The 26,153-nt window shown below is 43.6% G+C and overlaps 1 protein-coding gene across 1 annotated transcript in view; it reads right to left on the reverse strand.

Moving 5' to 3' along the window:
• The window catches only part of LOC145342923 (hsp90 co-chaperone Cdc37-like 1), a 30,385-nt gene extending 12,846 nt beyond the window's left edge, over positions 1-17,539 (reverse strand). Inside the window, exons 1-3 of the mRNA XM_080188544.1 lie at positions 17,355-17,539; positions 10,841-11,122; positions 2,353-2,449 (exon numbers count right to left, since the gene is read on the reverse strand). Coding sequence (XP_080044670.1) covers positions 2,353-2,449; positions 10,841-11,122; positions 17,355-17,480 — 505 coding nt within the window. The 5' untranslated portion in view covers positions 17,481-17,539. The remainder of the gene's footprint in view (positions 1-2,352; positions 2,450-10,840; positions 11,123-17,354) is intronic.
• Between the last annotated feature and the right edge of the window lie 8,614 nt (positions 17,540-26,153).

Below are 26,153 nucleotides of genomic sequence, written 5' to 3' on the forward strand. Positions count from 1 at the left end.
ATGACCTTTCTTCCATCAAAAAGTCAAAAAAGTGGGGCTTTTAACAGATAACTATACAAAAACATTCACCACCATTGGCAATTTCTGATACTGAGGCAGTTCATGTTCAATTTCAGTAAGATCTGGACAATATTTAGGTTTGGGCTGAGAGGTGGCAAGTAACATTCAGTTTGACAAGTGCTAATCTGTGACTATCTCAAACAAGGGAGGATCTAACCCTTTGCTCCTTGACACTCAGTGGTATAACCATTGCTGAATCCTCCACTATCAACACCCTGGGGGCTACTATTGACCACAGAATGAACTGGACTCGCCATATAAATACTGTGGCACCCAGAGCAGATCAAAGGCTAGGAACCCTGAGGTGAGTAAATCACCTCCTAACCCTCCAAAAGGTTGTCCACCATCTACAAGGCACAAGTCAGGAAGGAGTGTAACAGAATACTCTCCCCTTCCTGGATAAGTGCAGCTCCAACAACACAAGAAGCTTGACACCATCCAAGACAAATCCTGATTTCTACACCTTGCAGGTACCATCTACAAGATGTACTGCAGGAACTCATCAAGGTTTCTTAGGCAGTACCTTCCAAACCCATGACCACTAGCATCTGGAAAGACAGGAATAACAGATACCTGGGAATACTAGCACCTGGAGGTTCCCCTTCAAGTCACTCATCATCCTGACTTGGAAATATATCACCGTCACTGTCGCTGGTTCATAATCCTGGAACTCCCTACAGCACTGGGAGTACCTACACCTCAGTAACTGCAGCAGTTCAAAAAGATAGCTCACCATCACCTTCTGAAGGGCAACTAGGGACGGACAATAAATGCTGGCAAGCGACATTCACATTCCATAAATGAATAAATAAATTAGGTTTCATAGATTGACTATTTTCAATACAATTGCTTCATTTTCTAAAATGCTGAATATTCCTGAAAATAAATTCACACTAACGATAAAATGGAACAGTCAAAATTTATTGCCCATCCCTGGTGGTGATCCAACTGAATGGCTTGCTGGGCAGTTAAGTGTCAGCACTGGGCTTACTGAAGCGAAGGTGGGAAGTTTCCTTTCCTAAAGAGACATGGTTATGGTTTTACTGATATTAGCTTTTAAAATGGTTACTTTTTTTTGAAGCCACATTCAAATCATCCTGGCCTCTGGAACATGTCTAATTTTACACTGCAATGCCCTGAAGTTTGTCATTAGGATTATCACAATTCACAGTTGAGGTTAGTTTTGCAAATTGGTCATAACTACACTTGATGACTGTATATTGTAGAAAGGTAGAGAGTAGAAAAGAGAATTCTATGATTGATGAACAGATTATAATCTATAGGCCCTGTAACATTAGAATACACCAATATGAACTATAAATCAAATTCGTCAAACAGGGGTTCAAGAACAATCAACTTGTGTATTCACAAGCCCACCAGAAAGCAATTTTTGTGCTTATTTTTAACTGCTATTGCCTTTGACTTAAGTAGGAGTCAAGGAGATTCCTGGTCAAATGCTAAATGCCTGGTCAAAGAGGAAGGTTTCAGGGAAATCTTAAGGAAGAAACAGATAGAGAGGAGAAGTGGTTTGGGAAGAGAATTCCAGAGTCTGATGCTGTCAGTGGAAAATAAAAGGATGTCAGGTATGCACAACAGGTCAAAGTGGGGGGGTTGCAGAGTTCTGAGGCTTGTAGTGCTGGAGCTGGTGACAGGGAAAGGCATGTTCACGTAAGGATTTGAACAAGAGGATGAGAGTTTTAAAATTGACCTGTCTGGGGACCAATGCAGGCAACAAGAAGTACAAACTACAAATCCCAAAGTACAGTACAAAAATATGTTAAATGTTTGAAAGTTAATATTTTTAATGAGATGCAACTTACAATGAGTACATGATTCCATTGTTCTGTTACTAATAAAAGAGGGAAACCTCGAAAGCTTGTGAGTCTATTATCAAATAAATCGGTTGGACTAAAACCTGGTGTTGTCAGACTTTTTACTAATTTAACATGCAGGGGTAAGAGAGAGAATCAAATTTCACTCAGCACAGCTCAAAACAGTTAACCTTCATTGATTGTTGACTTGCATTCCTTTCCACATTTACAAAGTGGACAATACTTCTTGGTGCTTACTTTGCACATTTAGTAAATGCGCAGTTAACTCCTGAATTACTTGTTTCTACTGCCACATTAGAAATTTACATTCTAGGCATACTATCGAACCTGTAGCGTGAACACATTGCTACTTCAGGGGAGGCTGCATATACCACACTCCCAGCCCATTCTGAACATATTATTTTATAAATAATCATTTAGCATTTCATTGTGTACTCCACTTGTTCTGCTGTCCACTTACCAAAGTGCCTGATCTGTTGGCTGTATTTCTGTGCGAACGTTACATTTTTCCCATCTTCCTCGACTTCTTTACACTCTATGTTTTTGTTGATCACACTCTAAGAAAACAAAAAGATCAGCAGTTGAAAAAAATCCATTTTCCCCCAAGCTTCAGTTCCCCATCCCGACCCAAGCTACCCGCCTCCTCGCGCAAAGAAGAAATTAATAAACAGATAGTTCGACTTAGGGCAAGATGCGTTAAAATTAGGAATTATACTGGTGACTCTGTACACTTCCAAAGCCTCAATATTGTACACAATGCAATGAGACCAAACCTGAAAGTCGTATTCTTAATTGAGGTCAAGGAATATTGCCATGCAGTGAGGAAGTAACACAGAAATAATAGTTTCTGTGCATAGTTACACACTGCACTCCCATTTTCTGTCCGAGTACAGCACATCCTCCAGAGGAAAGGGTTACGTCCACATCAATTTGATTGTATTTGGAAGGGGGCAGGGAATTTATGAAACTGCTCAATGCTATAAAAGTTACAAGTAGTGCTTAGGGCTGTTTAAGAAATAACATAGGCTCGGCTTTATAAATAGAGTTAGAGTACAAAAACAAGCCTGGGAAAAACAAAACCAAAATTAAAAATCCATGTCAATTGAGGTGGAAAGCACTGGTGAAATCTGGAAGGTAATCATAACCAGTGCAGGAGATCAGCAATTAAGCTGTATCAAGCTCTTATGCCAGGAGATCTCCACCACAGGCAAAAGAAATAAATCAAGTCCTACTTTGGAGGAATTCAGCGAATCAGTGTCACCACACGAGCAGGCAACTGTTCTCTGGGAAAAGAAAACCTACCTAGTTCTGGACTTACTTCAAATTGCAATCACTGGACCATCCTCAACCCACATACCATACATCCAAAGAGATCAGGAGTAAGACACAGGTGATCAACTCAAAGTTATTACTCCTTTATTGTTCACCTGTGTTGGTAGTAACTTGAACTACTGAAGTCAGCGCTGGTGGTGGATCAACCGATCACATGGCCCATAGATTTAGTTGGGATTGGGCCAAATGCTCAGAAGAAACAAGTTGAAAACTCCACCGTAAGGATTAGAGGAATTTGGATACAATTAATTGAATATGTCAGGCATAAAAAATGAGTCTCAGTAATGAAAATAAATCTCCAGATTGTTGTTACAAAATTATCTGGTTCACTCTGGAGAAGGAAATCCAGTCTTAACCAGCGTGGCCTACAAGCAAGTCTATGCCCTTGGCAATTTGGTTGACTCTTAACTGCCCTGAGAAGGGACTTTAATTTAAAAAGGCCAGAGGGTAGACTGACTCAAGTGAAAAGTGATTAACAAATTTAACAAGCTGACGCAATAGAGCAATGTAGCAAGTGGAGTAAGATCCGTGCAAGGAGTTAAAAATTAAAGGCTCTTATAAAGCTTGGTTCTGAATAGATGAACTAGGATAGGAGCACTGAGATAAATGCTGGAATTTTACCAGCACGCCCGCCCCAGAATCGGGGCGGGCGAGGCTTGCAGAACGGCATTCTCCATTGGCCTCGAGCAGGCGCTTACGAGCTGCGGGCAGGCGAGGCGGTAAAATTCCAGCCAAATTGTTTCAATCTAACCACCATTACAGAGACATGGTCGTAAGGTGACCACAGCTGGGGAATAAATATTTTCAAAATTACATCTTGTATCGAAAAGGGGTATGGGCAGTCCTTGACTTTACAACATTCAAGTTAAGACATTTAACACTCACTAGGTTTATAAATTGACATCCTGTTTTGACTTTCTAACATCGATTTCCACTTTATGATCCTCACTCTGCATCGCACGCTCGTTCACACGTGCACATCCACAATCTGAACCACCCATCCCTTGACTCAGTGTACAGTACTATATTTGTGTGCTTTTAGCTTTTGTGATTTTGTATGTCAATGTGATTGCTATTTACAACATAAATACATTAACGTTGCAGCATTACTCATCTATACAAGTACAGAATTCTAGGTTTTTTTGATAAAAATACAGTAATGGGCCTTAGTTCAGGAACCAATCTCCCAATAAGAGCACTGGTCTTATTGGAAAAATTGGTTCCGAGTTAAGTTTCAAATTAAGATGCATTTTCACAAAATCAATTGTGTCGTAAACTCAAGGGCTGCTTATTTACAGCGAGATAGTAAAGGATGATATGGGAAAGTAGTAAGAAAGGATCTTGGCTCAGAAGATCAGAGAACAAAATCAATAAAGGTCAGGATTAGGAATAAAAAGTGTCAGAAAATGCTGGTTGAAGTGTGTTTATAGACCTCTGCAGTTGTGTATTTGGCTGGGCAAAGCATTAAGCAAGTAATTAGGGATTGTAACAAAGGCCAGTCATAACACTAGCAGACTTCAATCTTCACAGTGACTGGACAAATCAAATTGACAATGATAGTCTGGAAGGTGAGGGTGCAGAAATGTGTTTTGTAATAGTTTCGTGGAACAATACGTTATAGAAGATTAAAGATATATAGATCTAGAATTTTGGGGAGAAGTGATCATAATACAATTGAATACTATATTAAGTTTGAGTGACATGCTCCAGGTCAGTCCCATACAAGAATATTAAAACTAAAACCAAGTCAATTCCATAGACGCAAGAGCAGAGTTGGATATAGCTGATTGGATAAATAGACTAAAAGGCATGGAGCCAAATATACAGTAATGAACAGTTCGAGGAATAATTCAAAAAGCTCAATGAAAACTCAATGACAAAGATGTGTTCGTGGCTTACTCGGCAAGCTATGGAGAGCATTAGACTTAAGGAAGAGACTTAGAATGAGCAAACAATAATGATAAAGCTAAGGATTGGGAGAGCTTTTGAGAGCAAGCAAGCAGTGAAAACATTGATCAAAAGGGAAAATAGAGCAAGTTAACCAGTCAGAGAAACAAAAACAATAAACTTTTATGAGTGTATAGAAAGGCAGCTGAGTAGCTAAAATAAGCATTGGTCCCTTAACAGCAGGTACAGAATTATCAGTCCGAATTTTCCTCTGGCACAGTGTCAACTGGGCATTGCCAGGATGCCAGGTGGGTATTGCCCAGCCAGGCCTCCAACCACCTTAGGGCTTTAATGGCCTCCAATGGCCCCAGCACGGTCAAGGCACCAGGTTCCTGCTACTGCAGAGTAGTCGTGATTCTTACCAGCATGATATTTCACCAGGTGAGGTGGGAAGCATCCGGAAGGGGTAAAGTAGCCGTGTCAGACCTGGTAATTACATGGAGATACAGGCAATCTTATATTAATGAGCTTTGAACCCTTTCATGACATGAAACCATTCCCCATGGTAAAACAGGCCCAGGAAGATAGCAAACAATTTGGATCAAATCAGATTTTTGGCTTCTCGCACTATCTTCCTGGCTCACCAAGCTAACTGACAGGCGTGGCAAGCCTGTAAGATTTAATCTATCACGGGGAACGAGAAACTAGCAACAGACATTGAACAAGTATTTTGTACCAGTCTTGATAATAGGAGAAACAAAATTACATACCACCTTAATGGTGACCAAGGATGGACAATAAACGTTGGCTTTGCCAGTGACATCCACATGTGGATGTTGTGGGGTCACAGTGGGGCAGCAAGGTGGTACAGTGGTTAGCACTACTGCCTAACAGCACCAAGGATCCAGGTTCGATTCCTGGCTTGGGTCAGTGTGGAGTTTGCACATTCTCCGTGTCAGCATGGGTTTCCTCTGGGCACTCCAGTTTCCTCCCACAACCTGAAACTCATGCTGCTTAGGCGCATTGATTCGAACAGGCGCCAGAATGCGGTGACTAGGGGAATTTCACAGTGACTTCATTGCAGTGTTAATGTAAGCTTTACTTGTGGCTAATAAATGAACATCCTACTGACAGATAATTTTTAAAAACTACAGATGAAAGCATCCAAAGTAGAGGTAAAGCTAGGTGACAGAGGCAAAGACATGCAGATAACATGATAAAGTAGTGGAAAATGGGAATCTGGAAACGCAACAAAGGAATTAGGAGTTTCTTAACAAGGAATGCCCTGGGTGTAGTTTTCAACTTTCTACGCCCACCCCACACTATACCCACCCTCGGAGGGTAAAACAAACGGGTGTAAGTGGCAGGCACAAAGAGTGAGGGAGCAATGGAAATTACCTCATACATAAGAGATTTCTGTGGTCTCAAAGTTAAGATGGTGTAGGGGAGGGACATAATGTGGAGGGCACACCAGATGCAGAAATCAGGGAGACTCGATTGGAAGTTGAAAGTAAAAGATGAGAAGGGCAGGCTGAAGTTAGAGGATATGTCAATGCTTAGTGTACTTGGAGACTAAAGGAAGATAGGCATGAGATTTGATAAAAATTATCTGGTGGATGACAAATAACAAGGATCTTCAAGGGTGGTGCAAAGAGCCACTGTATCATAAGGAATTTAAAAGTTTGACGTCAATAAACCATAAGGATAACCTAAGCGGAGACATTGTAAGGAAAGCCGCACCACTGTTCGTGCACATAAGAAACCAGATGGAAACTTGATTTGGGCAACATACCTACTGACTGGTCAGAATTTACCCATCTTGACTATTTCTGGAGGGGAATTTGAACTGACAAATGCCAATTGAGCGCAACTGCCACTTATTAGACATTTAAAATGCTCAACATTTAAAATATGTGGTTGCAGAGTTAACATATCGTCAAGGACTGTTCTTAAGGATCATTCTGAAGCAAGGTCCTGGCCTTGAAATGTTAACTCTTGTTTCTCACTCCACAGATGCTGCCAGATCTGTTGAGTATTTTCAGTTTTTATCTCCAATTCCCAATATCTCTAGGGTGTTACTCTTATTTGACGTTTTAGTTAAACCCAACTCACATCAAAATCAAAGCATTTAGTGCCCTCTGCAGGGGACCTGGGACCTGCGTGAACAGTGCAAGCAGCAGTGATTCTCTTCAGTCAGGCTGAAACATCCCTGTTCAGACAGGCAGAATCTAAACCATGAAATGGAAGTTAGAATATTTAGCTCAACACAAAATCAAAGTCACAAATAGTATCGTATGTGACTGTGACGAAGAGAAACAGGAAACTATCCCCCTTCATCCTTCTTGATTCACCTATAGCCTTTGACACAATTCACCACACCATTCTACTCCAATGACCCTTCACATTTGTACAGCTGGGTGGGATTGCTCTCAGCTGGTTTCATTCTTATGTATTGAAATACAACCAGAGAATCACTTGTGATAGCTTCTCCTTCTGCTCTTGTACTGTTGCCTCTGGTATCTCACAAGGATCTATAGTTGGTTCCCTCCTTTACCTCATCCAAATACTACCTACCCATCAACAACATAATTCAAAACCAGTTGCTTTTATAGAAACACTGAGCCAAGCCAGCTTTACCTTACCACCACTGTTCTTGACTCCTTCACTGTTGATGAGTTCTCAGACTGCTAATCCAACATCCAGTACTGGATGAGCAGAATTTTCCTCCGATACTGGGAAGCCTCAAGCCACTGCTTTTGGTTACCACTCCAAACTCTGGTCTCTCGCTACAGACGTCACCTTTTCCTCTGGCAACAGTCAAAGACTGAACCAGTCTGTTCACAATTTTAGTTTTATACTTGATCCCAAGATAAGGTTCTGATCAATTATTTAATGTCCATCACCACTACAACATCCAATTTCACCCAGTCTCAGCTTATTTTCTGCTGAAACCCTCGGTCATGCCTTTATTACCTCTAGACTTGACTACTCAAGAGTACTGCTGGCTGGTCTCCCACATTCTACCCTCTGTAAACTGGAGGTCACCCAGAACTCTGCTGCTCATGTCTTAAGAACATAAGAAATAGGAGCAGGAGTAGGCCATCTAGCCCCTCGAGCCTGCCCCGCCATTCAATAAGATCATGGCTGATCTATCGTGGCTCAGTTCCACATTCCCACCCTCTCCCCATAACCCTTAATCCCCTTGCCTATCAAAAACCCATCAACCCGCGTCGTAAAAATATTTAGTGAGGCAGCCTCCACCACCTCAACGGGCAGAGAATTCCAGAGATTCACCACCCTTTGAGTGAAGAAGTTCCTCCTCAACTCCGTTCTAAACTGTCCCCGCTTTATCTTGAGGCTGTGCCCTCTAGTCCTACTGTCCTTTCTGAGCGGGAAGAGTCTCTCCACCTCTATCCTATCCATCCCATTCATCATCTTACATGTCTCAATGAGATCTCCCCTCATTCTTCTAAACTCTAACGAGTACAAGCCTAGTTTATTCAGCCTCTCCTCATAGTTCAACCCCCTCAACTCTGGTATCAGCCTAGTAAACATCCTCTGCACTCCCTCCAAGGCCAAAATATCCTTGCGCAAGTGCGGCGCCCAAAACTGCACACAGTACTCCAGCTGCGGCCTCACCAGTGCCCTATACAGCTGCAGCAAGACCTCCCTACTTTTATATTCAATCCCCCTCGCTATGAAGGCCAGCATCCCATTCACCTTCCTGACCACCTGCTGCACCTGCAGGCTGGGTTTTTGCGACTCGTGCACAAGGACCCCCAGATCCCTCTGCACCGTTGCCTGCTGCAGTTTTTCGCCATGTAAGTAATAGTCCTTCCTACCAAAGTGGACAACCTCACATTTACCAACATTAAATTCTATTTGCCAGTTCCTGGCCCATTCGCCCAGCCTATCTAGATCCTTCTGCAGACTCTCCACACCCTCCGCACAATTTGCCGTTCCACCAATCTTGGTGTCATCAGCAAATTTCGACACCATACACTCGGTTCCCTCCTCCAGATCATCTATATAAATGGTAAATAGCTGAGGCCCCAGCACCGACCCCTGGGGCACTCCACTAGTCACCAACCGCCAATCCGAATAGCACCCACTGACCCCCACTCTCTGCCTCCTATTTGACAGCCAATCCTCTATCCACGCTAACACCCTACCCCCAACTCCATGCCCCCTGACCTTCTGTAATAACCTCTTGTGAGGCACCTTGTCAAACGCCTTCTGAAAATCAAATGAATTCAAGTCCCATTCACTCAACTATTGCCTCTGTGCCTACTGACCCACATTTGCAGCCAATCAAGCAAAGCTTGTGATTTTACAGTTCTCATCCATATTTTCAAATCCCTCCATGGTCTCATCTCTCATTCTATTGAGAATCTCCTCCACCCCATAACCCTTTAAGGTACCTGTACCCATCTAATTTTAACCCTGAGCATCTGATTGGTGGCCTTGCCTTCACTCATCCAAGTCCCAGGTTCTGGAATTCCCTCCCTACACCTCCACTTCAACTGCCTTCTTTAAGATACCCCTGAACACCCACCTATTTGACCAAGCTTAGGATCATCCTTCATTGTCTTGTTTTGTTTAACAATGCCCCGGATTGGGTTGTTTTATTATTGAGGAGGCACTAAATAAAATACAATTTTTTTTTACAGAAAACAATACTTTAAAAATATATGAAAAAGAGACAAAATAAAAATGGTAGGAAAATATTAATATTTTAAAGGAATGAGATTCCATATTTGTAAAAGTAAATTTTCCATGTCAGCAGGATTGATCTGTCCTGTGACTGGGAAAGTGTTACAACTTCATGCCCTTCATGTATTTCAATGCCTGGTCTTGGAGAAACTGATGTAGTGAAGCTTGTGGAGAAGCAGGTCAAGTCAGACAGCAACACATTGATTTTTCTGCTTCACTAAGGAGGAGTTAGACAGATTTTTAACTGGTAATGGCTTGAAAGGTGATTGCGGGGTGGTGGTGGGGAGGGGTGGTTTTGGCAGGGGCAGGAAAATGGGGATGAGGAGCACATCAGCCTTGATTGAATGGTGGAGTGGACCCAATGGGCCAAATAGCCTAATTCTGCTCCTCATATCTTATGAACTGTTCCTGTATGGACACGAGAAATTGCTGCCCAATTTGACGTACCAAGGACTCCTCATTTCTGCCACAACATCCTAATGAATGATCAGATAATGTTTTATTGATGCTAAGTAAGAGATAAATGTTGGCCAAGACACAATGAAGAATTCTCCCGCTCTTCTTTGAAATGGTGAGCTTGGATCTTTATGCCAAACAGGGCCTCAGTTCTAAAATTTAAAAGATGACACCTCAGCCAGTGTAACACTCTCAATATCAGACTGGAGTGTCAGCCAAGCTTTCAGATATAAAATTATATATGCACACCAAACAGTTCGAAGGATTCCCATCACGGAACGTGAACCTGAAGTGTCACATTGGACTTTCGCCACATATGCTGCCTGACCCACCCAGTTTTTCCAACACTTTCTATACTCAAGTAGGCCTAGTAGGTAGTGATATGACCAGCGTAACTTGTGGGCCGAAGTTTGTGTAGTTTTTTTTATGTTCTAAGTTGCCAGGTGCTAGGATTTGAATTAAAGCTCTCCAGATTACTACTCTATCCACATAACTAGTTTGCTATCATGCCCGCTCTGCCCCACATTACTGTGATTAGTGCTGGAAACTGTATACTGTACCTTGTTAAATACTTCCTTACTGTTTGTATCAATGTTCCACGAATTTAGCCTCTCATTCCAGATCAGTTCATCCTCCTTTTGTCTCCACTCCTCTTCTTTCTGTTTCAGTTCCCAGAATTCAGTCTGTGCTTTGGCCCGTTCTTGTTCCAAGGACTCAGAATTGTGCAGTTCCAAATTGCAAAGTCTCTGCTGGGCTTCAGCAAGCCTCCACCTGCATTCCATTGTCCTCTTCACCAGCTCCTGCTGCGTGTGACAAACGCTGTCTACTCCACCCATCTGCACCTAGGATTTAGCAGGCATCACAGATTTATAGGCATCAAAAGGCAGGGTGTAACCAAAGCTAAACAGTACAGAACCACACAGTTGTACAGCACAGACAATGATCATTTTTCTCAATTCTCCCAGAGGAACTAGTCTTTCAATAGCAACTGCATGGAATTCTATTAACATTTTAAACACTGGATCATGCTCTCCAGCCTGGAAGCCCTGGATGAACCTGTGTCTGGGTCCACCATTGCAGATGTCAGAGCAGCTTTCTCAAAGGCCAACACACAAAAAGCGACGGGCTTGGATGTGGTACCCAGCCGAGCACTTAGATTCTTTGCAGATCAGCTGGTGTGAGTATTTGCATACATCTTCAACCTCTCTTTACAACAATCTGAGGTTCCTGTCTGCTTCAAGAAGATGACCATCATCCCAGTACCCAAGAAAAAAACCAAAGTGTGCCTTAATGACTACTGGCCGGTGGCTCTGACATCCATCATTATGAAATGCTTTGAAAGACTAGTCATGGCACAAATCAATTCCAGCCTCCTGGACTACCTGCATCCATTACAGTTTGCTTCTTGCCACAACAGGTCCACAGCAGATGTCATCTCCCTGGCCCTGCACTCAACCCTGGAACACCTAGATAACAAGGGCACCTATGTCAGACTCCTATTTATTGACTACAGCTCAGCTTTCAACACCATTATTCCCATAAAACTCATCTCCAAGCTCTGTAGCCTGGACCTTAGCACCTCACTTTGCGACTGGATCCTCAATTTCCTAACTCTCAGACAACAATCATTAAGGATACGCAACAACACCTTCTCCACAATCATCCTCAACATCGGTGCCCCATAAGGCTGTGTTTTCAGCCCCTTACAATACTCGTTACACACCTATGGCCAAATTCCCCCCCAATTCAATTTTCAAATTTGCTAACAACACCACCATAGTGGGTCGGATCTCAAACAGTGATGAGACAGAGTACATGAATGAGATAGAGAATCTGGTGAACTGATGCGGCAACAGTAATCTCTCCCTCAATGTCAACAAAATGAAGCAGATTGTCATCGACTTCAGGAAGCGTAAAGGAGAACACACATCAATAGGGGCAAAGTAGAAAGGGTTGAGAGCTTCAAGTTTTTAGATTCCAAATCACCAACAACCTGGACCTGGTCCCACCCATGCTGACATTAAAGTTAAGAAAACCCACCAACGCCTCTACTTTCTCAGAAGACTAAGAAAATTTGGTATGTCAGCTACGACTCTCTCCAACTTTTACAGATGCACCATAGAAAACATTGTTTTTGGGTGTATCACAGCTTGGTATGGCTCCTGCTCTGTCCAAGATCACAAGGAACTACAAAAGGTCGTGAATGTAGCCCAATCCATTGTGCAAACCAGCCTCTTATCCATTGACTTTGTCTACACTTGCACTGCCTTGGCAAAGCAGCCAGCATAATCAAGGACCCCTCACACCCAGGACATTCTCTCTTCCACCTTCTTCCATTGGGAAGACGAACAGCTGCTGTTGGACTTTTGAATGGACTTACCTTGCATTAAATTGATCTTTCTCTACACTCTATGACTGTAACACTGCATTCTGCACTTTCTCATTTCCTTCTCTATGAACAGTATGCTTTGTCTGTATAACACACCAGAAACAACACTTTTCACTGTATGTTAATATGTGACAATGATAAATCAAATCAAAACCACTCACCAATGTTCTGTTATCAGGGAATAAGGCTACATTGAACACCCTAAGATCAGATAGCATTTCTCATGTCTAATTGCAGAAAATAAATATTCTGCCCTTCCATTAGCACCAACACAGTAGCAGCATTGCATACCATCAACAAGATGTACTGCCGCAACTCATCTTCAAACTTGTGATCTCCACCTACCAGAAGGACATAAGCAGCAGATGCAACGGAACACTACCACCTACAATTTCCACTTCAAGCCATACACTATCCTGACCTAGAACAATCATCACTGCCCTGGATCAAAATCCTAGGACTCTCTAACTGCAACGTTCTGCTCCCTTACTTCAACAGGTGGACTGTAATGGTTCAATCTCAAAGGCATGGGCAATATAATATGGCTTGGCCACCAACACCCATGTCCCGTGAAATAATAATTAAATCTTTCATTTTTGGCTAAGCTCTGGAATCTTTTAAAGGATCCATTAACATTGGGAGATAGGGCAAACTGACTTCAATTTTCCAAGAATGTTATGGGTTGTCCAATTTAGAATATGGTTAATTGTTTTAGAATTATGTGGGATTGCTTCAGCTACTGTGGTGGAATTTGTCACAGCTGTCAAAATCATAAAATCATAGAATCCCTACAGTGCAAATTTGGCCCAACGAGCTTGCACCTATCACAATCCCACCCAGGCTCTATTCGCGTAACCCCACACATTTACCCTACTAATCCCCTCACACCAAGGTCAATTTACCATGGCCAATCAAACTAATCCACACATCTTTTGACTGTGGAGGAAAATAGAGCACCTGGAGGAAAGCCATTCAAATATGGGGAACATGTGCAAACTGCAGAGAAATATGAATGAAATATGAACAGTTTTTCAGAGCAGATTGTTGGAAATAGGCATGCCTGAAGCCTCTTCAGTGAGATGAAAGCTCTTCATAAAAAGATTGCTTTTCTCAGCTTTGCAATTATACAGCACCAATTAAGCAGGAAAAAGCCTCAAGAAAGAGCTACTTAACTGAGTACAACCAGAGCATGCTGCAAAATCTCAGATCTGCCAGCATCTTCCAGCAAACTAGCTTGGTTTTTCCAGCGTCCACTGTTCTTGTTTCAGATTCCAGCATCTGCAATATTTTGCTTATACTTTGGAATAACACTGAGTTAACACAAGTTCCTTCTTTAATTGTTGTGCTTCCTTCCCAACTTGTATTCTTTTTAGGAGTACACCCATCAACCTTTATAAAAATCTTGCCTTTAAAATATTTTCTTCTATCCTTACTATCAAAGTGATTAATCGCGTGCTTCCCCATAGTATACCCCACCAGCTGCCTAGTTGCCCACTCAATTATAATTCCTCTCCTTGCTGTCTTCCCCAAACTGCATCACTTCACTTATCTGCATTAAATTACAACTACCAAACGTCTAGCCTATTGTATCAGACCATCAATATCCTCATGAAGACTGGTACTATCCTTCTCACTGTTTATTACATGATTTAGACTTGAGAAAAGCAATGGTTCAAATACTTGCTCTTAGAGAATACTGTATACTTCCACCCAGTCGGAAAAACACCTGTTCACCATTTCTCTCTCTCTCTCTCTCTCTCTCTTTTCCTATTAGCCAATATCGTAGCCATGTTATCACCATTCCTTTAATACCATTTCCTATAATTTTCTGAACAAGTCTGTTATAATGTACTTTATCGAATGCCTGCATAGGCATCATGCATACATCTACAACACTATCTTTCATCAACCATTCCAGTTAAATGTTATTAGAAATAGAAGCAGGAGCAGACCATTATGCCTTTTCCACCAGTTAAGATGATCACAGGTGATCACCAATCTCAATTCCACCTCCCACACTAACCAACATAATCCCAAGTATGTAAAAACTATCAATTTCCATCCAGGATAAATTCATTGACTGAGCATCCACAAACAGTTGCGTGGGGACAGAAAAACCTGCAAAAATGGAAAACCAAGTGCAGATATGTCTCAACTCAGTCCTAAATGGCTAACCTCTTATTGAAATCATGGTTTCTCCTTCTGGACTCCCAGCATCTAACCAGTCAAATCCAATACTGCTCAATGGAAGAATATTTGAAATACTGTCACAATTTTAATGGGGAAACACCGCAGCCAATTTGAAGGCAGCAAGCCCACACGAACAGCATTGCGAAAATGACCGCAAAACATGCTTATGATGTTAACTGAAGGAAAATATAGGCCAGGACAATAGGGTACCTTCTTTGTTCTTCAGAATCATTTATTAGCATCTTTTATATCCATGAAGGGGAAAATGGGGCCCAGTTTACTGTTTCATCAAAAGGTGGCACATACAACAGTGCAGCATTCCCTGAATACTGTGGTGGGACTTGAACCCAGAATCTTGCGAGAATCAGTGAGCCCTCACTGCATTCCCTGGAGGGAAAGTATATCCTCCCCTTGGTAAGAAAATCAAAACCATTCAATATTCCATGTGCGGTCGCATTAAATACGACACTAAGATGTCTTTACTCATACTCCAATCTCATTGCAACAAAGGCTGACAGACCATTCCTACTCAAGAACCAAGACAGACAGAATCTTTGAACCTAATATCTCATTTCTCTCTACGACTGTAATGCTCTAATCTGTAGTGGCATCCTCAAAAATACATTTTAAGTCAGGGATAATACATTCCTGCCCTTAGCTATATTTAAGCCAGGTGTCTGTTATAACTATTCCTCTTCATAAATCCACGTGATAACTTAAAGCTGCAGCTCAACCTCATTTGTAACATTTTTTGCATTAATACACTTTACAACACCATTTTGGTGTGGCCTCTGCCACTCCTTAACCCAGCTTTTTTTTCCCTTACTACCAGCCCTCTAGCTTATGGCCTCTGCCACTTGCTAACCCACCCTCTCCGCTCACTACTTCCCTCGCTTGAACCCTCTGTGCAAACGCAGAGTCTGGAGATCAGCAGCTTCAACTTGCAGGAGGTAAGCTCTCAAGTGGATTTGTGATCAGAAATCACCTGGTAACTCAATAAGACAAATTACTCAACAATGGATTAATCATATCTGGAACACTGGGCTGGGACACAACTGCTCTCTGCTGCAGTAAAGCTATCAGGACAGCAGCCTCGCTTACTCTGCTTCTGCACCACAGACATTGAACTGCTGCCAGTGGCTTTTAAAACCAGGGCAGGGTTGGAAAGGATCAGGAAGGGGGTGAAGCAGATTACAAAACCATTTGAAAAGAACATGCCACCTGCATATCTAAGATATTCCTCCTGCTTCTCACAGCTCATATCCAGAGTTTGTGCTCACAGCGAGGATTGAGAGGCTGACTCTATGTTGTGTTGGAGGGTGAATGATGCTGTTGTTATATATAACTGCATTACGAGTTCAGAAAAGGAAAGCAATAAGCAGGAGAGTTAAGAGAAGGGTCAGCAAGTGGGTGGATCTGTTAGAGGGTGGGGCAGTGAGTGGGAAAGGCCACAATTCTGAGGATTAGTGAGGGGGTAGGTTAGGGAGCAGAGGCCACAGACTGGAAAGTCAGAGAGGAAAATTCCACAATGACCATTACAATCAGAAGGTTAGTAGCTATAGCAGTAAATGGAAAATCCTCAATGTAGAATGTCAACATATTTCTTTATATTTTCAAGTTTATTTTGTTTTGATACCAATTATCAATATAGAAACTTGGCAAAGTATTTCAACTTAGTGTTTTTTTCTGATGAGGAAGGTCCTACATAACCAAGCTACAGCTTTTCCATTGGTTTTAATGGGAAAGTATGATTTGCTCAAAGTTACCTCACCAAGTTGTGATTTTCAGGAAAATAACTACTACTTTAAGCAAGGACTTACTGTATTCAGCTTTTCTTCCCCCTCCTAATTTCTGCTCTTTCCACATTATCCTGTGTTCTGTTGCTGTCTGCTATTCTACATACCTTGCCTCTCCTCTCCACTGTTACAGTCTGGTGCTGTCCCCCAACATTCGTTTAAAACCTTCCTCCAAATCAACAGTTAACCACTCCACAAGGATATTAGTCCCAGTTCCAATTCAGGTGCAGCTTATTCAGCTCGAGGAGGCCCTTCCCTCTCCCAGGGAACCCAATCCCATTGAAATCAGAAGTTCACCCTCCTCCATCCCTGTCCGCACGTTCGCTTGCACTTCTTTGTTCAGCAGCAAATGGCACTGGGAGTAATCCAACATCTTTGTATTCGAGGCCCTGATCCTCAACTTTTTCCCTAGCTTCTAAAACTCTGCCTGAAGGACCTCAAACCTATGCCACTGGTCTCAACAATAAGCACAACTTCTCTTTGCAGGATGTCCCTTAGTCCTAAAGCACCACACTGGTAATGATACACTCAGGAGGGGCAGGATGTTGAGCAGAGATAGCGCTGCAGCGGAGCAGAAACACTGGAGGACTGAGAGGCTGACTCTATGCTGTGTTGAAGGGTGAATGATGCTGTTGTTATATATAACTGCGTTACTAGTTACAAATTGGTCAGCACCACAAATACCCTGAAGAACAATACCTGACTTTGGCACTCCATGTTAGGGAGGAGTTTATATCGTTGCCCTCCTTCTTCCTCCTCTTCTCCCTCTTCCCCCTCCTCGTTATCTGAGGCGGCTGCGGACCAGCCAGGCCGGTAATCCATCATCTCCCCGGGAGCAGCAGCGCCAGCCTCAGTGTAACAAAGCGGCCCGAACACGTGATCCCGGGCCGCCGTCACATGACCCACTCCTCCCGCGCCTGCGCACCAGCTCCCTCCCTCTGTCCCACTGTTAGAATTGCAGCAAGTCAGCTCCATCTCTCTGTCAGACAGGATCCAGCTCCATCTCTCTGTCAGCCTGGCTGCAGCAGTCAGTGTCCAGGAGACAGCTCCATCACTCTGTCAGCCTGAATGCAGCAGTCAGGATCCAGGGTCCAGCTCCAGCTCCATCACTCTGTCAGCCTGGCTGCAGCAGTCAGGGTCCAGCTCCATCACTCTGCCGGCCCGACTGCAGCAGTCAGGCTCCAGTTCCATCACTCTGCCGGCCTGACTGCAGCAGTCAGGCTCCAGTTCCATCACTCTGCCCGCCTGACTGCAGCAGTCAGGGTCCAACTCCACCACTCTGTCAGCCTGGATGCAGCAGTCAGGGTCGAGGAGGCAGCTCCATCACTCTGCCAAACTGACTGCAGCTCCAAACTCAGCATTGCAGCAATCAGAGGACAGCTCCATCACTCTACCAACGTGACTGCAACAGTCAGGGTTACAGGAGGCAGCTCCACCACTCTACCAACGTGACTGCAACAGTCAGGGTTACAGGAGGCAGCTCCACCACTCTGCCAGCCTGACTGCAGCAATCAGGGGCCAGCTCCATTGCTCTGCCAGTCTGACTGCAGCTCTGGCCTCAGCATTGCAGCAATTGGGGTCCAGGGGGCAGCTCCAGCCTCAGCATTGCAGCAGTCAGAGTCCAGCTCAATCACTGTGCCAGCCTGACTGCAGCTCCATCCAGGGTTCAGGTGACAATCAGCCTCTGCACACTGTCTACTGACCTTCCCCGTAAGGAAGGCAAAAATTATCAAAATATAATCTCCAGAGAAGTGGGACCCTGGAACAGCTAGATAACAAGGACACCTATGTCAAGCTCCTATTTATTGACTGCAGCTCAGCCTTCAACACCATTATTGCCAGAAAACTCATCTCCAAACTTTGTGGCCTGGGCCTTGGCACCTTCCGCTGAGACTGGATCCTGAACTTCCTAACTCACATACCACAATCAGGATAGGCAACAACACCTCCTCCACGATCATTCTCAACATCGGTGCCCCACAAGGCTGTGTTCTCAGCCCCCTACTATATTCCTTATACAACTATGACTGGGGGGTCAAATTCCCCTCCAATTCGATTATAAAGTTGGCTGACAACACCACTGTAGTGAGGCGGATCGCAAATAATGATGAGACAGAGTACAGGAATGAGATAGAGAATGTGGTGAACTGATGCTGCAACAATAATCTCTCTCTCAATGTCAACAAAATGAAGGAGGTTGTCATCGACTTCAGGAAGCATAAAGGGGAACATGCCCCTGTCTACATCAACAGGGACGAAGTAAAAAGGGTCAACAGCTTCATATTTTTAGGTGTCCAAATCACCAACAACCTATCCTGGTACCCCCATGCCAACACTATAGTTAGGAAAGGCCACCAATGAACATAAGAAATAGGAGCAGGAGTAGGCCATCTAGCCCCTCGAGCCTGCCCCGCCATTCAATAAGATCATGGCTGATCTGTCGTGGCTCAGTTCCACATTCCCCACCCTCTCCCCATAACCCTTAATCCCCTTGCCTATCAAAAACCTATCAACCTGCATCTTAAAAATATTTAGCGAGACAGCCTCCACCACTTCAATGGGCAGAGAATTCCAGAGATTCACCACCGTTTGAGTGAAGAAGTTCCTCCTCAACTCCGTTCTAAACTGCCCCCCCTTTATCCTGAGGCTGTGCCCTCTAGTCCTACTGTCCTTTCTGAGCGGGAAGAGCCTCTCCACCTCTATCCTATCCATCCCATTCAACATCTTATACGTCTCAATGAGATCTCCCCTCATTCTTCTAAACTCTAACGAGTACAAGCCTAGTTTATTCAGTCTCTCCTCATAGCTCAACCCCCTCAACTCCGGTATCAGCCTAGTAAACCTCCTCTGCACTCCCTCCAAGGCCAAAATATCCTTGCGTAAGTGCGGCGACCAAAACTGCACACAGCACTCCAGTTGCGGCCTCACCAATGCCCTATACAGCTGCAGCAAGACCTCCCTACTTTTATATTCAATCCCCCTCGCTATGAAGGCCAGCATCCCATTCGCCTTCCTGACCACCTGCTGCACCTGCAGGCTGGGTTTTTGCGACTCATGCACAAGGACCCCGAGGTCCCTCTGCACAGTTACATGCTGCAGTTTTTCGCCATGTAAGTAATAGTCCTTCCTACCATTATTCCTACCAAAGTGGACAACCTCACATTTGCCAACATTAAGTTCCATTTGCCAGTTCCTGGCCCATTCGCCCAGCCTATCTAGATCCTTCTGCAGACTCTCCACACCCTCCGCACAATTTGCCGTTCCACCAATCTTGGTGTCATCAGCAAATTTCGACACCATACACTAGGTTCCCTCCTCCAGATCATCTATATAAATGGTGAATAGCTGAGGCCCCAGCACCGACCCCTGGGGCACTCCACTAGTCACCAACCGCCAATCCGAATAGCACCCATTGACCCCCACTCTCTGCCTCCTATTTGACAGCCAATCCTCTATCCACGCTAACACCCTACCCCCAACTCCATGCCCCCTGACCTTCTGCAATAACCTCTTGTGAGGCACCTTGCCAAACGCCTTCTGAAAATCAAGAAAAACCACATCCACCGGCTCTGCTCTATCCACCGCCCTAGACACATCCTCATAGAACTCCAATAAATTCATCAGACACGACTTCCCCTTAACAAAACCGTGCTGCGTCTGCTCTACCAAACAATTCTCCTCAAGATGCCTCGCTATTTTCTCCTTGATCACGGATTCTAACATTTTTCCTACAACAGACGTTAAACTAACCGGCCTATAATTCCCCACCTTTTGCCTGCCACCCTTCTTAAACAACAGCGTAACATTAGCCATTTTCCAATCTTCCGGCACTTCCCCGGAATCCAGCGACGTTTGGAAAATAATCACCAAGGCATCCACTATCACCTCCACCATTTCCTTCAGAACACTTGGATGCATTCCATCTGGTCCTGGGGACTTGTCCACAATCAGTCCCTCCAGTCTGTCGAGCACCGCCTCTCTAGTAACAATAATGTCATTCAGGCCCTCCACTCCTACCATCTTTCCATCGCTAACACCCGGCAAATTACTTACGTCCTCCTCCGTGAAGACCTTTACTTTCTCAGAAGTTAAGGAACTTTGGCATGTCACCTATGACTCTCACCAATCTTTATAGATGCACCATAGAAAGCATTCTTTCTGGGTGTATCACAGCTTGGTATGGCTCCTGAACTGCCCAAAACCGCAAGGAACTACGAAAGGTCATGACTGTAGTCCAATCTATCACGCAAACCAGCCTCCCATCTATTGACTCTGTCTACGCTTCCCGCTGCCTCAGCAAAGCAGCCAGCATGCTTAAGGCCCGCATGCACCCCCAACATTCTCTCTTCCACCTTTTTCATCGGGAAAAAGATACAAAAGTCTGAGGTCACATACCAACCGACTCAAGAACAGATTCTTCCCTGCTGCTATCAGACTTTTGAATGGACTTACCTTGCATTAAGCTGACCTTTTTTTACATTCTAGCAATGACACTACATTCTGCAGTCTCTCATTTCCTTCTCTATGAATGGTATGCTTTGTATAGTGTGCAAGAAATAATACTTTTCACTGTATGTTAATACATGTGACAATAATAAATCAAATAATAAATCAAATCAAATCAAAACCCTTCACTAAAGCACTCAGCTCAATTGCCAGCTATCATTACAATCCATTTAACCACATCACTGCAAGCCATATAACCCTGTCATTACAATCCATTTAACCCTATCACTGTGATCTATTTACTGCCACCATTGTAATTCACTCACCCCCATCATTGCAATCCATTTACCCCCATCGTTGTTATCACTTACCCCATCACTCCAAGTGTCTCACCATCCTGGCTTGGAAATATATTACCATTCCTTTACTGTCATTGAGTCAAAGTTCAAAAGTTCTCTTCCTAACAGCATGGGTCCTTTACCCAGAGGGTGGTGAGGGATTGGAATGCCCTGCCTGCTGCAGTTGTAAATGCGCCTAGTTTGGGGGCGTTTAAGAGATCCGTGGATAGGTTTATGGACGAAAAGGGATTGGTTTAGATTAGTGGGTCATTGTTTTTTAACTGGTCGGCGCAACACCGTGGGCCGAAGGGCCTGTTCTGCGCTGTAATGTTCTTCTATGTTCTATGTTTGTGTGCTTACACCTCAAGCACTGCAGCGGTTCAAAAAGAAATCACACCACGGCCTTCTGAAGGGCAACTAGAGATGGGCAATAAATGCTACCTAGCCAGTGATGCCTACATCCCATAAATGAATAAAAAATTAAAATTACAATCCATTTACCCGATCATTGTCATCTATTTATCACTTCCATTGCAACTCATTTATGCAGATTAAAACCCAATTGCCCCATCATTGTAATGCATTTAACTGTATTGTTGAATTCATTTATCCCATCATTGCAATACATTTACCCCTGTCATTGCAATACCTTTTCCCTAATCATCGTCATCCATTTTCCCCTTTCATTGTCATCCATTAATCCATTTTATTGCAATCAATTTACTTCCATCATTGCAATCCATTTATCCGTATCATATTAGCCTTAAAATTGCAATCTATTTGCCATATCATTACAATACATTTACCCAATCATGTTATCTATTTACACATGTCATTGCAACCCATTTAATTCAATCATTGTAATCCATTTACCCCAATAATTGTAACCCATATACCACTGCCATTTCCATCATTGTCATCCATTTAGCCCTAACATTGCAATCCATTTACCTCTATCTTTACAACCTACTTGTCTCATCATGTTATCTATTTACCCCTATCATTGCAAGCCATTTAACTCAGTCATTGTAATCCATTCTAATCCAATATCCTGACTATTGCAATCCATTTTCCCAGATCACTGCAACCCATTTACCCCAATCATTGGATCCATTTACTCCTATCATTGGAATCTATTTACCCCTGTCATTGTCATCCTCTCACCCTATCATTGCAAATCATTTACTCTTATCATTGCAATCTATTTTACCCTATCATTGCAATCCATTTATCCCATCATTACTATATATTTACCTTATCATTACAATCCATTTATCCCTATCATTAAGATCTATTTACCACTGTCATTACAATACCATCGCCCCTAGCATTGTAATCCATGTAACCCTATTACCGTTACACGTTTACCCGAAAATACATTATAAACTACAACAGCTTGACTGAAAAAACTCCGAATTACAGGAATTTGGTGCCTATTATATTTTTTGCTGATAGCACTACATTGCTATTTGAAGTTGTCTCCAATTTTTTTTGCAGTAATTGGCACAATGTTCTTACAGTTTCTCTGCTTAGCTTAGTCTCTGGAGCGAGAGTCATCGATCATTCATATCTAGGACAATGCACCAAATTCTTGGGTACGAGCAGGATCTCATTCTATGCCTTCTATTACATCCAATCTCACAAGCTGCTGTTTGCATTCATCAGCATTCCTTTGTGCCAACTATAGTTAGTAGTGCACTGAATCCAATTCCCAGTCTGCCGTTACTTCTGTTGTTCATCTGCTATAATGGAAATAAAACCAATTGCAGCTACTGTTACAATAGCAATTATATAATAACAATCCTCAGCAATGTTAAATTACATAATAGTTACTTTTAAATGCTAGATATCAAAGACAACAAAATAACCCATTTCATGTTAGCATTAATTTTACAATGTTGTGAGGGACTTAGACCTCACACTGCGTATTTTTATAAAATATACATAAATATGCCCATCGTCATTTCTAAAATTGCAACACTGCACAAAGACCTTCAAAATGGCTAAAACTGCGCCTATCTGTGACAATGTGGAGATGCTGGCGTTGGACTGGGGTAAACACAGTAAGAAGTTTCACAACACCAGGTTAAGTCCAACAGGTTTATTTGGTAGCAAAAGCCACTAGCTTTCTGGGCGCTGCTCCTTCATCAGGCAAGTGGGAGTTCTGTTCACAAATAGGGCACATAAAGACACAAACTCAATTTACAAAATAATGGTTGGAATGCAGGTCTTTACAGGTAATCAAGTCTTAAAGATACAGACAATGTGTATGGAGAGAGCGTTAAGCACAGGTTAAAGAGATGTGTATTGTCTCCAAACAGGACAGTTAGTGAAATTTTGCAAGCCCAGCCAAATCATGGAGGTTAGAGAAAGTGTGACATGAACCCAAGATCCTGGTTGAGGCTGTCCTCATGTGTGCGGAACTTGGCTATTAGTATCTGCTCAGCAACTTTGTGTTGTCATATGTCATGAAGGCTGCCTTGGAGAACGCTTACCCAAACATCAGAGGCCAAATGCCCGTGACTGCTAAAGTCTTCCCCAACAGGAAGAGAACACCCTTGCCTGGTGATTGTCGAGAGGTACTCATTCCTCCATTGTCGTAGTGTCCGCATGGTCTCCCCAGTGTACCATGCCTCGGGACATCCTTTCCTGCCGCGTATCAGGTTGACAATGTTGGTCGAGTTGCAAGAATATGTACCATGTACGTGGTGTTCTTACGTGAGATGATGGCATCCGTGTCGATGATCTTGCAGAGGTTGCTGTGGCAGGATTGTGTGGTGTTGTGGTTACTGTTCTCCTGAAGGCTGGGTAGTTTGTTGTGGACAATGTTCTGTTTGAGGTTGTGTGGTTGTTTGGAGGCAAGAAGTGGAGGTGGCCTTGGCGGGATGTTCATCTTCATCATTGACACGTTGAAGACTCCGGAGAAGATGTTGTAGCTTCTCCGCTCCAGGGAAGTACTGGATGACGAAGGATACTCTGTCCGCTGTGTCCCGTGTTTGTCTTCTGAGGAGTTTGTGTGGTTTTTCACTGTGGCATATTGGAACTGTCGATCGATGAGCCGAGCACCATATCCTGTTATTATGAGGGCATCTTTCAGAGTCTGGAGGTGTCTGTTGTGATCCTCCTCATCTGAGCAGTTTCTGTGTATACGGAGGGCTTGTCCATAGCGGATCGCTTCTTTTAATGTATTTAGGGTGGAAGCTGGAGAAGTGGAGCATCATGAGGTTATCCGTGGGCGTGCGGTACAATGAAGCGCTGAGGTGACCGTCCTTGATGGAGATGCGTGTGTCCAAGAATGCAAACGATTCCAGAGAGTAGTCCATGGTGAGTCTGATGGTGGGATGGAACTTGTTGATGTCATCATATAGTTGTTTCAGTGATTGTTCACCATAAGTCCAAGGAAAGAAAATGTCAGCGATGTATCTAGCGTATAGCATCGGTTGAAGGTCCTGTGCTCTGAAGAGGTCTTGTTTGAACCTGTGCATGAAGATGTTGGCATATTGAGGTGCAAATTTGGTCCCCATGGCTGTTCTGTGTGTCTTGTTGAAGGTGAAGACATTGTGGTCCAGGATGAAGTGGATGAGTTGTAAAATTGCATCTGGAGACTGGCAGTTTTCGGTGTTGAGTACTGAGGCAGCTGCAGCAATGCCAGCAAAGCTGGTGTAGAATGCCGAGACATCCATTGTGACAAGGAGTGCTGCTGGTTCAACTGCTCCATGTGTGCAGAGTTTCTGTAGGAAGTCTGTAGTGTCGTGAGAAAAGCTGGGGGTTCTTTGTACAATGGGTTTCAGGATGCCCTCGACATAGCTGCAGAGGTTTTTGCACAGGGTCCCAACTGCCTGATACGATGTGACGGCCAGGTGTGTTTGTCTTGTGTATTTTCGGGAGGCAGTAAAGGTCTCCAACACGGGGAGTACGTGGGATGAGAGCACGGAGGATGCTCTGAAGATCCGGATCAAAGGTCTTGATCAGTCTGTTGAGCTGATGGGTGTGTTCTTTGGTCGGATCTTCGGGTAACTGTCTGAAGTGTTCCTCGTTGTTCAGTTGTCGGTACACTTCTTTGCAGTAATCCATTCTGTTCAGTATGACAATGGCCCCTCCTTTGTCTGCTGGTTTGATGACAATGTTGTGGTTGGTCTGGAGAGCTCGGATGGCGTTGCGTGGTGCTTGGGTAATGTTTGGGGCTATCTTGTGAGTGCGGCTGATGAATTTGGTGTAGACGCACCTCCTGACAGCTTGGGTGTACATGTCAAGTCGAGGGCAGCGGCCTTCTAGAGGAGTCCAGTTCAACTCCTTCCTCTTCAGTTGCTGCACTGCGGATTTCTCTGACAGCTGTTACAGTTCATTGGCTGTCTCATTGTGTTTGCTGTTGGCCTCTTGGGGTTTGTGGAAGAACCCCCACATCCTCATTCGCTGGATGAATTCCTCTGTGTCTGCTGCGAGACTGATGGCGTCTATTTTGGTGGTGGGGCAGAAATTGAGCCTTCGGCTGAGAACTTCGATTTCATCTGGTTGAAGCGTGTTGTCCAACAAGTTGACAATAGACTTCCCTGCAGTGGTACTGTTTTCTACTGTGATACCGGGGATTTATTTTTTTTCTCTGTCATCTCTGTACTGTAAATCTTCATTTCATCTATCTCTCACTTTACTATCTAAATGTGGGACGAAGGTTACAAACCCTCTTTTTAAGTGTATGCAAATAAACTAATCCTTT

Source organism: Carcharhinus amblyrhynchos, chromosome 5, assembly GCF_965287045.1.
Source record: "Carcharhinus amblyrhynchos chromosome 5, sCarAmb.v2.hapA, whole genome shotgun sequence".
Taxonomy (NCBI): Eukaryota; Metazoa; Chordata; class Chondrichthyes; order Carcharhiniformes; family Carcharhinidae; genus Carcharhinus; species Carcharhinus amblyrhynchos.